This window comes from Xyrauchen texanus, chromosome 10, assembly GCF_025860055.1.
Source record: "Xyrauchen texanus isolate HMW12.3.18 chromosome 10, RBS_HiC_50CHRs, whole genome shotgun sequence".
NCBI classification, from domain to species: domain Eukaryota; kingdom Metazoa; phylum Chordata; class Actinopteri; order Cypriniformes; family Catostomidae; genus Xyrauchen; species Xyrauchen texanus.
In genome coordinates, this window is record NC_068285.1 from 23,379,772 (window position 1) to 23,400,774 (window position 21,003).

The 21,003-nt window shown below is 37.8% G+C and overlaps 2 protein-coding genes across 3 annotated transcripts in view; both read right to left on the minus strand.

Moving 5' to 3' along the window:
- Positions 1-474: 474 nt before the first annotated feature.
- On the minus strand, positions 475-8,785 carry LOC127650175 (GATA zinc finger domain-containing protein 1). The gene is made up of 5 exons (XM_052135417.1): positions 8,364-8,785; positions 4,451-4,573; positions 4,295-4,354; positions 3,847-4,030; positions 475-3,070 (listed from the first exon to the last, which is right to left on the minus strand). Exons 1-5 carry the CDS (start codon positions 8,541-8,543, stop codon positions 2,889-2,891), a joined length of 729 nt encoding a protein of 242 aa, XP_051991377.1. The 5' UTR covers positions 8,544-8,785; the 3' UTR covers positions 475-2,888.
- Positions 8,786-8,952: 167 nt separating this feature from the next.
- LOC127650171 (ankyrin repeat and IBR domain-containing protein 1-like) overlaps positions 8,953-21,003 on the minus strand; it is a 41,964-nt gene continuing 29,913 nt past the window's right edge. For both annotated transcript variants that reach the window (XM_052135410.1, XM_052135411.1), the window contains exons 16-21: positions 20,201-20,379; positions 19,986-20,037; positions 17,822-17,896; positions 14,335-14,455; positions 14,166-14,209; positions 8,953-13,072 (exon numbers count right to left, since the gene is read on the minus strand). In XM_052135410.1, the coding sequence (XP_051991370.1) occupies positions 12,326-13,072; positions 14,166-14,209; positions 14,335-14,455; positions 17,822-17,896; positions 19,986-20,037; positions 20,201-20,379 (1,218 nt within the window). In that variant the 3' untranslated portion in view covers positions 8,953-12,325. The remainder of the gene's footprint in view (positions 13,073-14,165; positions 14,210-14,334; positions 14,456-17,821; positions 17,897-19,985; positions 20,038-20,200; positions 20,380-21,003) is intronic.

A 21,003-nucleotide genomic window follows, 5' to 3' on the forward strand; every position in this document is an offset into this window, starting at 1 on the left:
GACATAAATATGTTCTTTCTCCTTTTTCTTCTCTTCATGCTGGTATGTGTACACATTTTCACATCTTTATATAGCTTCTGTTTAGATGCATCTTCTTTGTTTGGTTCTTTTTCAGGTGTATGCGGTGTGCAGAGTTTATATTTAGTACTGCTGTTCCATCAGCCTATGGGAATCCATCTTCCTCCTTTTACACTTTGTCTGTTTGATACATGATGGATGGACAGCCATCTTTAGGATATTTGAGTAGGCTATATTATTATATTCTGCTTTACAGAAACTTTCACAAGAGTACCTTTTTGTACTTTGCATCTTTATCTTCGGCGGTACCCAGATTTTTTTATGCCATTTACATCTGCACGTCAAAGCCAGAGCAACAAAGTCCAACAGTGAATGCTGCCTCGTAAGTACTTCTGAAATATGTCAGTGATATGAGTCAGAGAGAGAGAGAACAACTCAAATGTTTATTTCCAATTTTTTACTTGTAAGTGCTTTTGAAAACCCAAAGAATCCTTTTAAGGAATTCCTTTTAAAGGAATATTCTCATTTCAATACAAGTTAAGCAGACAGCATGGTGGCATAATGTTGATACAACAAACATTTTATTTGACTAGCTTTGTTAAAAAAGCTCAAATCTGGGTTTCAGTAATACACTTACAATGAAAGTGAATGGGGCCAATCAGTAAAAGTTAAAAAACAAACTTTTTGAAAAGTATATCCTCAAAACATAAACATATGTTTTGTGATAACACTGCGTACTTATATTTACTGTGTAAAGTTATATCTAATTTTACAACTTTGTTGCAATGACCGAGTAATGCTATAAACCCTTTTAACAGAATAATTAATGCAAGTGCTTTTATAAAATTTTAAGCTTCACATTTCTACCTTTTAATCCTTCTAAAATTGGTTTAATTGACTTTCATTGTACCTTGAATTTAGCTTTTTTTCTTAAAAAAGGAAAACAAGGGATGTCTAAATGAATTTTGGTTGTAATCAACTTTATGCCACTAATGCTGTGGATTGAGCTTAACTTTTACTGAGCCCGGAACAATCCTTAAATATCATTACGTTTTCTATACACACAATTGCACATGGTGCTTGCTAATGAACAAGAATGGATACTTGGGGATGGGCTCTTTTGAAATGGACCAGAACGCAATCACAGAGAACACCCTTTCTAACACTCTTAAAACAACTCAGTACCTTAGCATTTTGGCAGAAATTTGCATGGGCAAGCACCACCCACATTTCCTTCAGAAAATTTAAAATATATTTTTTTTAAATAAAAAAAATCATGTTATAACACATAAACAGGAAATGCTAAAGTGCCATACTCAAGGAGATGATAAAGAAAACCAATGTGACCAAGCGTCAAAAGACATTAAAGGGTAACTAAACACCTGCTCAGAGTCTGACTCCACCCACTAGAAATATTTGAAAATGCAGGAAAAGTGGGCAGACCCCGGCGGGGATAGAGGGAAGGAACCGAGCGCGGGGCTGAGCGGGGTGGACCTGAGACTCGTAGTGACGGATTAATTGACAGCTGCTGTCAGACTCTATGTTATTATTATTTCTGACACGGTCGCAAGACGACATGTACATGAATCTGGCGTGGTGAGCTGGAACCTGCTTACGTCAGCTGTCACCGCTTACGTCACGAAGTACTGCAACAGCCAATAGGAAAATTCAACTGCAGTAGCCACCGTTCAACCTGAAGAGGGCAGCACTCAGACGTTTTTACACCATATATTGTAGAATTAAAACACTTTATACACAAATGTCAAAACAATTACTTGAATCAATGACCAGTACTAATAAAGCCCCATGCTTACAGATCATTAACTAAAAAAGTTGGTTTAGGGTTTAGTTACCCTTTAAAGAGTGGCTACCTATAGAAGCTAACAATAGACACCTATGAGGATTTGGTACTTGTCATTTCAGCGATACAGAGGAACCTAGATGAATGCTTGGAGATTCATCAAGAGCTAAAAGTATGTTTCAATGTAGAATACAATTTTAAAAGAAAAATCTATGCATTATACTGGTTAATTGTAGGTAGAAATCAAATCTGTTAATCTTCAATGTCTTGCACGTTTGTAGAGGAGGTGCATAAAACAAAGCATGATCAGGGGACTTTGGCGTATAGAAAAACTCTCTCCCTGGAGAAATCTCAAAAATGAGATTACCACTGGAGACATACTCTCCACCACACTTATCAACTTGGACAAGGTTCCAGATGTATTCTAAACATTTAACAAAGAATCTTTTGTAGCCTTTCCCCAATAAAATATAGGGAGAAATAGATGCTCACTTCCTCATCATTCAGTTTCAGATTAAATTGAAAAGTCATAAAATGAGTTGGAATCTGTTTCAGGCACACATCTTAGACACCAGCACAGCCTTGCCACACCTGAACAGGGGCATGATATTTCACACTGCTAAACAAATTGAAACATCTCAAGCAGACTATCTTCTCTCAGCCACTGGAAACCCAAAAACATCTGTGAAAAGGGCGGAAGAAAAATAAGGCAAAAACGGAGTGGTGCAAAGTAATATTTGTATACATTTTTATATACAATTCTTGTCTGAATAAAGATTTAAGCACGTAAAAGGGCTTAGCGAAACTCTTTATTCAGGTTAAGTCCAAGGCTCAATGTAGACTACTGCGACTCCACTGGATCCCATTCAAAAAGTATCATGAATATTCTTTACATTGAGTTTTAAATGTATTTGTAGAAAATGAACTTTAGGGTCAATGGCCAATACATCCTGATCCAAGCATAATTGCATTCATATGTCTGTTCAGTATTTGTTATTGGACTGAATTGCCTTTTAAAAAAAAAAAAAAAAAGTTCTTCAACAGTCTGATCATCATTTAAGGTTTAACTTCACCCAACACTTTCTTTGATGGTAACAGCAGGTGTTGGTCCTATATGAGTCCAGATGTAGCCTTTTTCTGGACAAACCGGTATTGTTGGGAAAGGGCAACTCCTTGATTTGAAATACTCTGATGGAGCATGACAGACAAACTCCAGGTATTCCATTTTTCTTGGCAAGTCCTCTTCTGGGCCTGTGTAAAGATATAAATGCATTTATATAGTCAGTCATAAATTAAACATTAAAAAACAAAATATTAAACATGCTCTGGTATATGACAGTCAATGTAAAGTTCAAAGTAAATTCAAATTTCCTTTAAAAATATGGCAGATACACTTTTTGTAGATTTGACAATATATTAAAAGGATAGTTCAGACAAAATGGATGAAAAAAAAAAAAAAAGCTAAAATTCTCTCATCCACACAACAGAGATTCACCCATCCTTCTGCAGAACACAAATGAAGAATATTCACAATACTCGGGTCCATATAATGCATGTGAATAGTGAACAGAAATCAGGAGGTCCAAAAAGGACATAAAGGCAGTCCATAAGACTAGTGGTTAAATCCATATCTTCTGAAGTGATATGATAGGTGTGGGTAAGAATCAGAGCAACATAAGTCCTTTTTTACTGTCAATATACACTTTCACATTCAGGTGTGAAAGTGACTTTCACATTCAGCCACTTACTGGTTGGGGCTGGTAAAAGGTGCGAGATTTATAGTAAAAATGGGTTACTCCCACACATATCGTCTTCTGAAGACTTTGATTTTACCACTGGATTCATTCTTTTATACTGCCTTTAGGTCCTTTTTGGACTTTCTGAGTTCTGGTCACCTTGTAAGGAGCTACAGAGCTGAGATATTCTTATAAAAATATTTGTTTCTATTCTGCAGAAGAAATGAGGGTGAGTAAATTATGAGTACTATCCCTTTAATTACAGTATATAAAATTTGTGCATGAACTTACCAACAATGTAAGTGCCTGGATCAAACCGATCTTTTGGACTGGCCTGAGTTGGTATCAGCCACGTTAATGCAGCACTCTTCTCACAGTACTGGTCCTGGACAAACCCACGAATCTGCGCAAAATATGGTTTCCCATCGTCCTCATCTATAACTTTAATGACATCTCCAATTTGATAGTAGACACCCTAATCACAAGGAGTGCAGATTTGTGAATACAACGAACGTGGCAGTGAGAAAAACATATACATTTATGCATTTGGCAGACGCTTTTATCCAAAGCGACTTACAGTGCACTTATTACAGGGACAATCCCCCTGTAGCAACCTGGAGTTAAGTGCCTTGCTCAAGGACACAATGATGGTGGCTGTGGGGATCGAACCAGTGACCTTCTGATTACAGGTTATGTGCTTTAGCCCACTACGCCACCGTCACTCCTTTTGAAAAGTTACCTTGAAAAACATGGACTCCGATGTAATAATCGTCGACACGGACTCCGGTGCTTTGATTGGCTGCAGAATTTGAGAACATACATTTTTAAATATTTTATTACACCTTACAGATATTGAGATAAAAGCCATACACAAGACCAATTGAAAAGCACATACATTTTTCAATTTGAAAATGTGTCGTCTACCCTTTCCTTTGGTTGAAACTTTTTTCTCAGATGCTGGCGCTTTGTACTTGGTGCTCCGTAACCGGGCTGAGCGTCTGTGTATCTCCTGTTTGGACTACAAAGAAAAACAAATGATTTGTGGTTGATCAATTCAAACTTTCATAATTTCAAAGTGATTCTGATATTCTTGAAAAAAGTACTTTTGGCATAAGTAGTTTGAAATAATATTTTGTTAATATTTCTTTTAATAAAAAAGCAGTGAAAGAATTTTGTTTTAAAATATTAATATTTGAAAAACTTTTGTCAGGCAGTGTAATCAAAATGCAGGTGGTCATTCTGTTGTCATAATACACAAATAACCAAACAAAACAAGAGTGAACACCTTTAGACCCCAATGACTGTAAAGGTAAATACATTATAGAATATCAGATGTTTTGACATTGTTATGAAAAAATCTTCAGCTGGTTCTTGAATGTTGAGAAAGTAACAGCAGATCGTGCGGAGGTTGGAAGTTCATTGCACCACAGAGGAGCAGAGAAAGTGAACGATTGTGAACTAGACTTTGAGCCTCTTTGTGATGGGACCACCAGGCGTCGCTCGTTCATAGACCGTAGAGAGCGAGTTGGAGCATAGACTTGAAGAATTGAATTGAAGTGTGAGGGTGTGGTTCCATTGGCTGGCCTGAAAGCTAGAGTCAAAGCCTTGAATTTGATGCGGGCAGCTACAGGTAGCCAGTGGAGTGAAATCAAGAGTGGGGTTTCATAAGCCCTTTTTGGCTGATTGATGACCAGATGTGCTGATGCATTCTGGAGCATTTACAGTGGCTTAATTGTGTTAGCTGGAAGGCCAGCCAATAGAGCTTTGCAGTAATCCAGTCTTGCAATGACCAAAGCTTGGACAAGAAGCGGTGTAGCATATTTAGACAGGAAAGGTCTGATATTCCTGATGTTGTAAAGCGTGAATCTGCAAGACCGGGCGGTTGATGAGATGTGTGCAGTGAAATTAAGCTGGTCATCTACCACCATCCCCAGGTTCCGGGCTGTTCTGTTAGGTGTTGGTATTTTGTCTCATAAATGGCCACACCCCTTTCAAAATATATAGAAATATAAGAGATCAAATATTTTTTTTATTTAGTACTGCTGTTCAGAATCTACATTACAATTAATTACATAAAGCATAGTATGCATATTGTAGTGTTGTCTTTTTGAGCATCATTGAATGTTTGCACCTTGTGTAATAGTTGTGTACAAGTCCCTCAATTGTCCTGAGTGTCAAAAGCTTTATCTCTATATATAAATAAGCTATATATATATATATATAAGACCTGGTTTAAGAGTAATTTGTTCACGACTCTCGCACTGGTTTTGTTGTTGCGTGCGGTGCAGCGAGTTCGTCATCACAAAAAAACAAGGGGAAAGCTGCACTATAAAGATGTATTAAATAAATCATATCAAAATGAAATCCCTTTATTGTCACTCATATACACAAGTGCAACAGTGGGTGAAAGTCTTGGGTGCAGTTCCAAGCAACATAGCAGTATGACAGTTACAATAAACATCTGATTTACATGTAACAGTTTACACATCTTGTTACACAACACAATATACACCTAATAATATACACTATACACAAAATAAGATGACCGAATACAATAAAATATACAATATAGACGAAATAAGACTGTATAAAATAAAAATATACAGTCTTATACTGTAAATATATATATTTTTTGTAATAAATAACTCACATGATGATATCTGATGAAACCGCATATGAACGCACACAACCCGACTGTCGCCGATGGCGAGTAGATTTTACATTATTGTCACAATCAATTATTTTTGGACGCATTTTATTCGCAGTCTAGAGCCATGAGATGGGTTGGCTGGGATCATGAGGAGTTCTGTCTTGGCAAGGTTGAGCTGAAGGTGTCGTTCTTTCATCCAGGCCGAAATGTCTGAGAGGCAGGCAGAGATACGAGCTGAGACAGTAGGATCCATCAGGCTGGAACGGCAGGCAGAGCTGTGTGTCATCTGTGTAGCAGTGGTAGGAAAAGCCATGTGCCTCAATGACCAGTCCAAGTGATGTGGTGTACATCGAGAAGAGGGGGGCCCGAGCACTGATCCTTGAGGAACCCCAGCAGTCAGCTCTCTATGGTCTATGAACGAGCGACACCTGGTGGTCCCATCACAAAGAGGCTCAAAGTCTATTTCACAATCGTTCACTTTCTCTGCTCCTCTGTGGTGCAATGAACTTCCAACCTCCACACGATCTGCTGTTACTTTCTCACATCCCAAGCCGGGACCAGAGATGACCGATAGCCGCAAGTGAAATAACGTCAGCTCGCTCGCTCAAAGAAATAGATAGCCCCTTGCCACCGGGAAGCGGTTGTGCACAGTGTGTGGGTAAAAGAAGCGTAAATGGCTTCTTTGAGTGTGTACGCCTCGTGCAGTGCAATGAACGCGTTTCTCTTTATGAGAACATCCTTTATTTAAACACAACACACAGTGCTTTGTCTATTGTGTGAGAAAATCATCACACAGAAACAACACACATGCAATCTCCCAGCAAACTCCGGTGAGCAGGGGAAGTGGAAAGCGTGTAAATGTGTGTGCATGTCGAGCACGTACAGTGCATGCAGACGCAAACAGCGCTTTCTCTATTGTGTGATAAAATTGTTTATGTGAGGATGAGCAGCAGAATGTGCTGTCTTGAAGCGAGCACATTACTGTTTCTTGTGAAAACATTCTCTATTTGAACAACACAGAAACTGTTCAATGGCTCGGCTGTCTTTGGCGGAGTCGGAGCAGTGGGGGCGGGGTTCTCCACCAGGCACTGATCTGAAATAGAGAAGTGAATCATCATACTGAGTCACTGGTTACTTTTTGTGACCTGCAGCATGGCAAGTATCAGCTTGAGTCGATGGCTGGTTTTAAACTGTGGTCCCTCTGACTCCAAGGTCAACACTTAATGTGACGAGTTAATACCGCCATATATATTTTTTTTTTTCAGACGATACTGCTCCTACCAGAATGCTGCGGTAAGTGGGTAGATGACTCAAAGAACCTGATGCAGGTGGCAAGGTTGAGAAGCTCTTCGCCAGAACGCTAGAGGGGGTGGGTGAATCTCAGGTGAAGAATGTCCTGTTGCTTCTGCAGGGAAATCCCGTCCGCGGGACCGTGTTCATTCACAGTGAAGAGAGGGCCGTTCAGACGAGATGATAGTTGTAGTCAAAACGAGACAATGTCGACCTTGAAGGAGGAAAATTCTGAAGAAATAGTGATTGAGCGTCGCTTATAAAGGGCAAATGTGCGCCTAAAAGGACGGGGCTCAAACACCATTGTCAATCATAAGATTGGCGTTATGAAACAAGGGCTTCAACTAGGCCTCGGATAAGGATTTCCCCAAAGTCGAGTAAACTGTACCGATATGGAACTTGATATTCGTCACAAAAAATTTTTTAATCATGATATTGGAAAAAAAAATAATAATCACATTCAATGTGCAAGGAAAGTATTTCTATATTTAATAAGTGATTAAAACGTGATTTGTTTTCTGTAGAAAGTACTATATTTTCTACTGAATTTAATCCAACATATACATAAAGAATACAGGTTTTAAACGTATTTAAAATGTAGATGTCTAAAAATAATAATTGTATAATCTCGGATAACCGCAATTTACAATGATCCTCATACGCACAGCAACACTATTTTTTATTTTATTTATTTACTACAACCTCATACTCGGTGGCGGGCCACACTGCAACTTTCAAACGTTATAATCGACATACGAACGCCCCATTTTTCAATCACTTTAACAAGGGCGCCAAGTCTCGCGCTTGCAATGCAGGTGACAAGTAAACATTTTACGTTAGAACAGAAGATTTTAAAAACATTTCAAACCTGCTTTCCTCCGCCATTATTCTGCTGGATGATGGACGAAGCAGATGCTCCGGAACCTCCACTGGTTATACTTTTACCCGTACAGTTGTTACAAAGAATTTCTCCCATGTTTCCTTTTTTCCACATGGAAGAAGAGTTTGTCTTGCAGACAGTACAACATGGTTTTAAGCCAAGAGGCATGTTTGCTGACCATATGCAGCAGTCTGGCTATGCTGTGTTTTGAGTATTCAATAGTGAAGAGGCCTGCCAGTTATAGTTCAAAACCGATTAACTATTCGATTAAATTGAGACTACAGCCTAAAACCTATAATAAATAGCCATTTTGAAGAATTAGAACCATTAGTTCAAATGTAAAACCATCGATCACCTTAAAAACTGAATAATGGGTCCCGTTTGTTTGGGGTTGTGGCAAGCAAAATACTTCCGTGGGGACCAGTTTCTAAATTATAAAATAAAAGTCAAATAGTCTCTCGTCTTTTTTTTTTTTTTTTTCAAAATAAAGGTTGGATAGGTTGAAAATGTTGACTTACGCTTCCACTGGAGTGCGCTGTTGAATCAGTGAGGGAAGACAAACAGAGGGCAACGTTTGACACTTTTTTTTAATCTGAGCAAAACTTTCCAATATTTTCTGTTTATTGGCTACATATCATCATACAAACCGGGAATGTATCAAGTATAGTCTATGAAAGTGCAAATGACAATTCAAAGTTAATGGACACAATTCAATAATAATCATAAAAAAAAAAATTAAAAAAAAACTAATTAGATATAAAAGGCCACCACCATAAATACTTAAGTAGCAGGAAAATAATAATAAAAAAAATCAAACATCATCCATTTTCACACAATATTCAGATTAAGATGTTAAAACTGCCCATGACTTACAGTAAAATGCAAGATGATGGCAAAGGGCAAAAAAGTCCAAACAGGCTTTCACGTACAATGCCAGATTTATCAGAGGGAATAGAACCAAACGAAAGGCACCACCAACTAGAATTACTCTATTTTCCCCATCTTTTCAGTCTATGATCATACTGTCCTTACCATTAAAAGACACTTCTATAGAGCCACACTCACATTGTAATGTTTAAAGAGAGGCAATCAAATCATGGCAACCGTTGCACTCCAGCACAAGACACGAGTCTGTTGTCAATATGAACCAAATACTCCCAATTTAGAAAGAAATGCATTCTTTTTAACGTTTCATTGGATTGATATGTATTGAAGTTGATTGTAGATGATATACACATCAAATACTAACACTACTCATACTTCGTGTCAGAAACAAACTTTTTCAATGAAGGGGATAAAATTCTCCCTGCATTAGATTTTTCAGGGGCATTTCTTGTATATTTAGTGGAATCCCTCCTAAAAATTACACTGTTTCTTTTATTCAGATAATTCAGTGTAATCAATTCATTTAAATAAGTTGTCAGTCTGAATAATTAGACTGAGAATATGTCCATTACCTCCTACTCATAAAATTAAATCAACATAAAAATAATATTTTACATTATAATATGGATAACTAAGCTTGGAATAGAATATTTAAAACTATTTCAGAAAAAAATTAAAATAATTACAGGGACATTTTTGCCCTGAGGCCCCCTTAATTTCTGAACCCGGTTCTTTCTGTGGAACACAGATGTTAGGAACAGTGTTAGCCTCAGTCACCATTCACTTTTATTGTATGGTAAAAAAGATGCATTACAAGTGAATGGTGACTGAGGCTGTCATTCTACATAACATTTTGTGTTCCACGTAAAACAAGTCAGTCATACATGTTATGAACAACATGAGGTTGTAAATGATGACAGAATATTCATTTTTGGGTGAACTATCCCTTTAAGGTTACATTAACGTTTATGCATTTGGAAGGCGCTTTTATCCAAAGTGACTTACAGTGCACTTATTCCAGGGCCAATCCCCCTGGAACAACCTGGGGTTAAGTGCCTTGTTCAAGGACACAATAGCGGTGGCAACCTTCTGCTTACCCAAGTTGTATGTAAACTGGAATCTTCTTTTAAAAGCTTCTTGGTTAGTGCACATAGTCTTTTGTCAGAGGGATATACTGTAGTTCAGATCAAACAACAATCAGCACAGTACCTAGGAATGGTTTATGGAGTAGAATCAGTTAGGACACATGCAACCGGAGACCTAAAGGGCAGCATTTGTTGTTCAACATAATGACTTCCCATGTCTCTGACTGAGAAGATATGAGTGGCACACAATCTAAATAATAAAAACCACTGTTAATATAAGTCTGTGTTGCTTCAGAACACCTGTGGAGTGTCAGCCCAATGTAATACACATCACTTCAAATCATAATAAATAAGCTAATAAATGGCATCACATTTTGAGGAGTGTACATTTTCAAAAAGTGTTATGGTTTTAAAAGCAAACTCAAAATTAGCAGTTGATGCATGTCTAAAAAATTCTAAACTGCATGACAGTACATAGAAGTTTTCAGCAAACAGAAATGATCTCATTTGTAACATTTGAAATGTGCATTTTGCAATCTGCATAAATGAACTTGCATTAAGTGTGGCATGATTAACAAATAGACAATTAGTGTCTTCAAATGGAGCCACAAATTGGCACTGCAAAGTTGTAGGTTTCAAATATAACACACAAAAGGGGAAAATAACTCATCATTTCAGGTCTTAATGGTGGCTTCACACACGCTGTTTCCCAGTAACTGTAATAGCCCAGAAATCTTTGATTGACACAATCTCAAGCAATAATATATTTTGTACGTAAACATTCCCTTTTCTTGTCAGAAATATAAAAATATTTTTTTAAGAATTGATCGGTTTGATATTATTTCAAACATCAGAACTTTAAAAGGAACAAATGTATATTGACTCGTTCCTACTTTTCTTTAAAAAACAAAATCTGGGTTATAGTGAGGTACTTAAAATGGAAGTGAATGGGGGCCAATTTTTGAATGTTAAAATACTCACCGTTTTTAAAAGTATAATCACAAGACAAAGAATATGCATGTAAACATGATTTTAGTGTGATAAAATTACTTACAAACCTTTTCTGTGAAAAGCTACAGCCAATTTTATAACTTCGTTTCCATGACGATGTTATGTCAACAAACCCTAAAATGACTGTAAAAAATGTCAACTACTTTACATCTCAATTAATACATGAGTTTTAACAGAATAATTCATGTGAGTGCTTTTATAAAATTAGAAGCATCCCAATTCTGCCTTTAAACCACCAAAACATTGGCCCCATTCACTTTCATTGTAAGTGCCTCAAGTAACCTCGATTTTTGCTTTTTTTAAAAGGAGGAATGAGTCGAAATTAATTTTGTGGTAATCAAACATTATACCACAAATGCTGTCAATTGAGCTTAACATTTTACTGAACCCGGAATACTCCATTAATGGGACAGTTCACCCAAAAAAGAAGATTCTGTCATCATTTACTTCATGTTGTTCCAGAAACCCATGAATGACTTTTTTTCTCATGGAACACAAAAGAAGATGGAATAGCCACTGTCCCCTTTCACTTTAAATTAATTCAATAAGAGCAGCGTCAACATTCTTCAAAAATTCTTCAGTGAAGTAAGTCATAAGGGTTTTGAATTACATTTTCAGTAAACGAAAACATACATTTTTATTATTGGGTGGACTCTTTCTTTAGAATTAATCTCCAATCTATTACAGATTCACTAATGGCACCCAAAGCAAGATTTCTGGGGATGGCCAAAGTGACCTTGCTTGGGTTAATACTTTGCAACATTTACTTCCTCACACTATCTAACCAACTTTAATCAGCTTGATTATGACCACACTTTCTTTATTGTTCCACCAGATGCACACCACTACATCAAGCCCTGTCTAATTCCATTGCACCACATTTGTTATTATACAGGTGCAGTTCTGCATTTATTTAGTGTTTTGGCACAATAAGAGCACTCAATTGTTGAACTTAACTGAACTAATTTCTCACACTAGGTGCATTTCTTCCTCCCACTCTGAGAGGTCATTTACCTGGACATCACGATTACTACTGCTCTCTGGACAAACTGTGCTAGTGAGATCTACACTTCTCCCCAAATCATCCAAATCTGGCTCTACTTTAGTCTGTTGTGCATCATCCACACATTCTAGTTCCAAAAGTTGTGCCGTCAATATGCCCGCACTCTCTTTCGTCAGATGTGTGGAACCCTGCTCTGGCCTTCCCACCTCGTTCTCCTCGTCCTGGGGTTTGGTAGGTTCTTCGTGTCCCTCTCCAGAAACGAGTGGCTCAGGACCAGCATTCGAGGTGGCTGAGGGTATCAGTGCAATGCTCTGAGGGTTCATATCATGGAACCAGGCCATAATGTTGCCAAGCAGGTTGGCATTGGTAGAAGGGTCCAGGCACTCTGGATCACCAGGGGTGAAGGCGTTACCCAAGGCATCAGGGTAAGAGTTCATGTTAAAGGGTGTGTAATGGCTGGTAATATTGCCCAGTCTCATAAGGCTGTCTCCCAGTTCCAGGAGCTCTGAGCTGCTCATGGATGCCTGGGGGGAATCCACAGTATGGGGGGCAGAATCCAGTCTAGAGGGCATAGAGGAGCCACTGGCACCTACAGAGGCGTCGGTACTGAGCACATCCTGAGACTCTGAGTCTAAGGCCAGCCCAGAATCCTGTAGGGACAGCTGAATGGCCAGCAGAATATTGGGGTCATCTTCGTCCAGATACCCAAGTGCCTGAGGAAAAAACAGGGATTAAGGTCAAATACTCTAGGATGCTGTTTGACTCACACAAGGCAGAACCTCTAAATATTCTGCAAAAATTTGCTAATATCAGTGATGTTGGATGCTGTGAATGCATATTAAAGAGTTTGCAAATGTGATCAGAACAACTGGCACCAAACAACATCAAAACTCTGATATGTTTTTTGAAAAAGCGCTGCAAGTCTTATGGTATTAAAGACTATTAATTGCCTACCATCTGTAAGCTGTTAATGTCTTAAAGACCATTCCACAGGTGCATGTTCATGAATTGTTTATGGTTCATTGAACAAGCATGGAAAACATTGTTTAAACCATTTACAATAAAGATCTGTAAAGTTATTTGGATTTTTACAAAATTATCTTTAAAATACAGTGTCCTGAAAAATGGATCTTTCTTTTTATATATATGTGTGTGTGTGTATATAAATAAGGTCTATATGTTTATTGCTTACATGCATAATTTGTACTTTTGTGCTATTTTGTACTAATTAGTACACCGTGTAGAAAAAGTGCTAAAACGGTACTGTCTCAGCAGTTTTGTACATTAACAAGACTGGAGACACACAGCTTTTTTATTAAATGTTTCTTTTTTGTTGTTTTTGATCAACAATATTTTACTCAGCCCTAATTCCTATTTTTTATTTTATGTAAGTCATACATTTTGTTTTATATGTAAAAAAAAAAAAACATTAACATTAAAACAGTTAGTTCTTGCATTGCTGTTGCCACACATTACTGTTGCTGCAGTTTTAGAAAAAGCACATTTAAAATTCATAGACTTTCTCTTCCGGGATAATGGACCAAAAATATTGATGACTTATCTTGCACTACACAGATCTGTGTCCAAATAAAAGCCCTCTAAATGAGAATGTCCCTCCCCAAAATACCACCTGTAACCTACTAGCAAATCATGGTTTACAGCTTTGACGTAAGCTACAACATCAGTGAACACAGGAAAGAAAACGTCAAACTATTTCATGGTGTCTTTAGTCTTACTTAAACATCACTTATAACATTAGTTTATATTATATATATTTACATAAATTCACATAAATTAAATATTCACCGTGGAGATTCCATGTCTTTGTGAACTGCCTCCTTCATGTGTTTCTGTTGACACAAATTGGACATCGATTTCAAACTGAGTAATGCTGGCTACATGGTGCTCTTTTCAAATCACATGTAAAAAAATTTCCATCCTAAAATTAAGTGGAATTACTATCTAGGAGCTGTACCTAAAGTGTTGTCATTGGAGTCCTGGGGTTCAGGGGTGGTACTGCGGAGGCTGTGTAGTCTCAGCAGGTCTCCTCTGCGCCGTTGCCGGTGTCTCCGTCTGTACTGAAACTCTGAGTATTCCTGCAGAAACCATAAAGGTCAGATTAATTACAAAAATACTTGATTTGTTGATGAGGAGAATGAGTAATGTTCTCCTATTTTGAGGAAATGGACATATATTTAAGACATGGATAGACTCTCACGAGATTACTGATTGACGTCTATATTACAAGTAGTAGGTTAAAAAAATAAAATAATTACACATACAATTTAATACAATTTATTAAAATATAATGTCCCATTTGAGAATAATAGTCTGTTGACCCCGATCCACATTATTTAAATAAATGTTCTGGGTTCAATTCAAATTAAGCTCAATCAACAACATTTGTGACGTTATATTGATTACCAAAATTTTTTATTTCAACTCGTCCCTTCTTTAAAGAAAGCACAAATCTGGGTACAGGAAGTCACTTACAAATGGAAGTGAATGGGGCCAATATTTGTAGGGTTTAAAAGGCAGAAATGTGAAGCTTCTTGTTTTATAAAAGCACTTATATTAATTAGGGATGCACCGATACCACTTTTTTATCTTCCGATCCGATGTCGGAAATCTCAGTATCAGTCGATACCAATGTTGTTTTTTTGCATAATCAATTTAAGATATCTTTACATTATTGTGTGGAACTAATTGAGAGTACTCTTTAATATGTAAAGTAACACAAACCTCTAACTAAACATTTTTTCAATATTTCTTCAGTATAGCTTAAGAAAAACTTTATCATTAACTAGTTTACTGAATTATGTAGCAGCAAAATAACAGTAATTTCAGTCTTCAAGTGCTCTTCAAGTGCTCAGTAGAAAAGAAACCAGTGTTTTAACCAGTGTTTTATTTTTGCCTTTTTTGTTTTTACTTACAACTGAATTGAACTGAATCCTTAAAAATCCAGATGTAAGACATCAGTTTACTTTTCATTCACAGTTATTTTTTGGAAACCATTCAACTTAAATATTGTTATAAATTGTAAACGAATACTAATGACAACAACAACAATAATACTTTGTAATTAATATGATTATTATTGCCTTTTCATTTGAATTACAATAGTAATATATTTAAATCGCGAATATATCGCGAGGACAGGAGGGGCTTCTAGCCATCTGCCTGGAGACGTTGGTCAGGGCTGCTGCCAGGGGCGGTGGAGACCCCTACCAGCCACTAAAACAGGGGCAGGTGGAGATGCCTTTCGTCCACCGAAAACGCGGCGGGGCGTTCCGTCTACCAGAGGCCTGAGGATTGTCTCCGATCAGCCCGAGGAGGCGCGGCTGTCATCCACAAGAGGGTGGAGGAGTGGCCAAGGACCAGGCTAGTGCGTTTTCCCTCTCTCCTCTCTCTCTCTACCGCTGTCACTCCGTGTTGGCCTTTCCCTCTCTTTTTAAATATTATTGTTATGGTTTTGTTTCCCTCCCCTTGTCCCCTCCCAGATCCAGAAAGGTGGGGATGACCTGCCTGCAGTTGGGCCAGAAGGGCAAGCCCCTGGGGACTCCCCAGCCTGAAAGATCCAGGGAGGAATGTGGCAGGGTGGAGGGCAGGGCCAGGCCAGGCTGTGATGCTGCACACTTGGCCCCCAATCAGGCTGATCAAGCCTGAGAGGGATAAAGGTGACCGGAGGTGGCAGCTCGAGAGAATTACAGGCAGCTGCCCTGTGTGTTTATGCTTGTGTGTTTTTGTTTAAGTTTATCATTAAACATTATGTTGTCAAGCTGGTTCTCATTTCATCTTTCTTTCATCTTGTTACACAGTGTTTTTATGGTTATACATTTTTGGAGCTTGACAGTACCGAACATGACTAACACACAGTATCGGATTTGGATCGGGCTCGTCAGACCGATACCCAATCAGACTAAAAGCTTCAGTATAAGAGTCGATACCGATCCAGGTATCAGATCGGTGCATCCCACACATGCATTATTTTAAAACTTAAGTTTAACTTAAGCTTATTTAAAGTATACATTTTTACATTTTATTGGTCGTTTTACGGTGTAATATTTTTTTATAATGGCAACGAAGTTGTAAAATTGGATTTAACTTTACACAGAAACTGTTAGAAATGATTTCGACAATAAAATCAAGTTAACACATATATTGTTTGTCTAGTGGCTATAATTTTGAAACGGTGAGTATTTCAATGTTTATTTATTTTAATTTTAAGTGCTTCACTGTAACAGATTTTTCTTAAAGAAAAAGAAAAGGAGGCACAAGTAGAAATTAACTTTTGTTGTAATTAACATCATGCCACAAATGCTGTCGATTGAGCTTAACTTGTATTGAACCTGAAATATTCCTTTAAGCCTATACCATATAACGAATCAAAAACAACCACAAAAAGGAAGAACTGCTAATATTTTGAGAGTTCCACAGGTTTTAGAAAGAAACAGGCACACTGAATGCATGACAAAGCAACCTACAACATTATCCAAATTTCAAGAACGGTGATGTTGACCACAGGACAGGAATTCTAGTTTAATGATTCATTTGAATTGATTAATGGCATGCAGTTGAAGTCAAAAGTTTACATACACTTAGGCTGAAGTCAAGTGTGTTTAAACTAAAGTGTGTGTGAATAAACACTCAATGTTCTCTGTCTCCTGACTCCTCCATTGCCCACAAACCTATCCTTATCACAGTGAGAAAGTGAAATTATGTAGATATATTGAAGCAACATCTCAAGACATCAGCCAGGAAGTTAAAGCTCAGTTGCAAATGGGTCTTCCAAATGGACAATGGCACAAAGCACACCTCCAAATTTGTGGCAAAATGGCTTTAGGACAACAAAGTCAAGGTATAGGAGTGGCCATCACAAAGCCCTGACCTCAATCCGATAGAAAATTTGTGGGCATGTGCGAGCAAGGAGGCCTTCAAACCTGACTCAGTTACACTAGTTCTGTCTGGAGCGAATGGGCCAAAATTCCAGAAACTTATTGTGAGAAGCTTGTGGAAGGCCACCCAAAATGCTTGACCCAAGTTAAACAATTTAAACGCAATGCTATCAAATACTAACAAAGTGTATGTAAACTTCTGACCCACTGGGAATGAAAGAAATAAAAGCTGAAATAAATAATTCTCTCTACTATTATTCTGACATTTCACATTCTTAAAATACTGATCCTAACTGACCTAAGACAGGGAATGTTTTCTACGATTAAATGTCAGGTATTGTGAAAAACTGATTTTAAATTTATTTGGCAAAGGTGTATGTAGTCCATAAGGTGTATGGACCTCAAATGTAGTCCTTTTCTTGGTTATTTCAGGAGATGACCAGCCTAGACATTCTATACACCTAATTCTTGATTGGTTTAATGAGTTTCAAACAGGACATTGTAATAATTATAAATTCATCCTGGAACAAATTTGAAGAATGTTTCACTTTTTGTCTTCAGTACTACCTGTGGCTGGCCTCCTGCATTGAAATTGCTTTCACGCTGCGTGTTTGATCCCCGTACTGGGTGATTCCTCACCATCTTTGGACACAAAAAAGATTCAATGACTGCTCGTACAATACAGCAACACATACAACTCTCTTAAATTTAATCTAGAGTTGGGGAGACTGATATTTTAATGGAGAGTTATATTTGACCTCATAATGGTGTATGAATATTCTAACAACAAGAATCACTACTTTTGGTTAAATTTTTAACTTAAGGAATAGTTCACCCAAAAATGAACATACTCTCATAATTTAGTCACCCTCATGCCATTCCAGATGTGTACTATCTTTCTTAAGCAGAACACAAATACATTTTAAAAGAATATTTCAGCTCTGCAGGTCCATACGATGCAAGTGAATGGGTGCCAACATTTTGAAGCTCCAAAAATTACGTTTAGCCATCATAAAAGTAATTCATATGACTCCAGTTGTATAATTAATGTCTTCCTGAAGTGAAACACTAGGTGTAAGAAATAGATCAAAATTTAATTTTTTATACTGAAAATGTTCAGTAAGTTTTGTAAGTTGACGAGGGTGGAGTTCAAACTGTCCCTCACGTGACAAGCGCGAAAGCCTCTTCTGCATAGATATTCATCCATAGATATCTTATTAACAGTCGTTTCTGTAGACCGCAATACTGTTTCCACAGTTTATGCAACAGTCTGAGCAAGAAGCTCGGTCTGAGGCATCTCCTCCACTCACTCGCATTCAAACGATTTCAAAGAGCTCTCCTTGTTCACCGTTTCAAGATGGCGCCACAGTTGATATATCCAAACCAGCCGAATGAGGCAACTATGCTCCTCTGTTGTAAACAACACTTCACTTCAGTTTTTTCATATTTCAAGGTTGTTCTAACGTGAAACTGCGAACGCGCTTGACCTCGACCCTCGTGTATTTTTGTAAAAAAAGTTTTAAATATTGATTTATTTCTTACACCTACGGTATACGCATCAGAAGACATTAATTAGACCACTGAAATCGTATGGATTATTTTTTGGATGGCTACAGGGCTTTTCACACTTGAAACCATTAACCAAGAGTTATTCTAAGCCGGATAAATGGAATCCTGGGTTATCCTGTTTCATGTTTCACACTGTTCATACTTTACCCTGGATTAATAATTAATCCTGGGTATTCACGTTCCAATGTTTCACACTGTACATTCGTAAACACCAGGTTAACGTTCTTATTTGCGGTGTCAATAACAATGATTGGACGAATGCATCTCGCGACGGGCACACAACCCATCAGTGGTGCTACTCTGGTCTTCTGCGAGTTGCCCCCAGCTAATCAGCTCTGTTTGTATTTCGTCTTCTGAAATATGCCACGAAAACAAAGAATACTGTCTCTTCATCATGGCACTTATTGCATTTGCCACCAATGTTTGACACGTTACCGGATTCCCTCAGATGGAGAATGTAAAAAACGAGAAAGTTTCAGCGACTGTACAAAGTACATGAATATTTAAAGTGGTATGCACTGAGGCTTTATTTGATTGCTTGTCTGTTGCTAAACTTTCTGTAACATTAAAACACTGCATCGTTTCACACTGTATACCTTTGACACTGCAATTCGGGATTAACCCCGCAAATGCGGTGCTAAACCTGCTCCAGAGTGGGGTTTCATAACCCCAGATAAAAAGCGGTAATAAACCCCTTTCAAAATTACAAGTATGAAATGTTGCTTTACATGGGGTTAAAAGTGGGGTTTAGAATGACGATAAACTGGGGTTAAGTGCAGTGTAAAAAAGCCATTATATTTACTTTTTTGTGCATAAATCCACATTTGTGTTCTGCTGAAGAAAGTCATACACATCTGGGATGGCATGAGGGTAAGCAAATTATGAGAGAATTTTTGGGTGAACTAATACTTTAATAGTTTTGGAGAAAAAGAGATTGGCCACCACTAAGTATGTGAGAATAAAAAATGTTCGGTCAAAGCACACTAGATTAACTCCAAAATGCAAACTCCCATCCCGATTACCACCCCTAATTTAAACACAGACATCCCAGAAAATCAGAGGGTATTATTAGTCTAATGAGCTACAACTCTGGCTGTGTGTGTGAGCTTTGAAATGGCAGAGGTTGGTTAAAAACAGAAAATGACAAAAGATACAATGATACCTCAGGCGATGCAAATCCCAGATACTCCCAGTCCCAAGTACCACCAGCAAAACTGCAAAAATAATAAATATTTACAGGATTATAATATAATAAAAATTCCCTGATATTTACAGGTTTTATATGACATTGGAAACCCTGTAGATTTCTTGATAAAACAAATTGTGACACCCTGATAAATAGAGGGAGAAGGCAATGGCAAAGGTCATTGTCTTCACCTGCGGCGTGGAGCTTCTGGTGAATCGTTTGGAGCAACACCTCGAGCCACAGAGGCCAAGAACTCTCGTCTCTTCTGCTGCACAAGATACGTAGCACTGATGATCTTATGGCGAGGGGTGCGGAGGTAAGGCCTGTTCACCTTTTGAGCAAGATCTTCAGTGACCATCTCTAAATCAGTCTGTTTGAGACATGTTGTGCAATGAAACATTATGTATGAAAGGCACATAAATAGCTTTATAGTTGTTTTTCTAATGAGGCAAGAAGTGAATAGAGACAGTTGAAGTCAGAAGTTTACAAACACCTTAGCCAAATACATTTAAACGCAGTTTATCACAATTCCTGACATTTAATCGTAGAAAACATTCCCTGTCTTAGGTCAGTTAGGATAACTACTTTATTTTATGAATGTGAAATTAATTATAGTAGAGAGAATGATTTATTTCAGCTTTTATTTCTTTCATCACATTCTCAGTGGGTCAGAAATGTACCTACAGTTTGTTATTTGGTATCCTTGTCTTTAAATTGTTTAACTTGGGTCAAACGTTTTGGGTAGCCTTCCAAAAGCTTCTCACAATACGTTTCTGGAATTTTGGCCCATTCCTCCAGACAGAACTGGTGTGTAGGCCTCCTTGCTCGCACATGCTTTTTCAGTTCGGTTTGAGGTCAGGGCTTTGTGATGGCCACTCCAATATCTTGACTTTGTTGTCCTAAAGCCATTTTGCCACAACTTTAGAGGCATGCTTGGGGTCATTGTCTATTTGGACGACCCATTTGCAACCAAGCTTTAACTTCCTGGCTGATG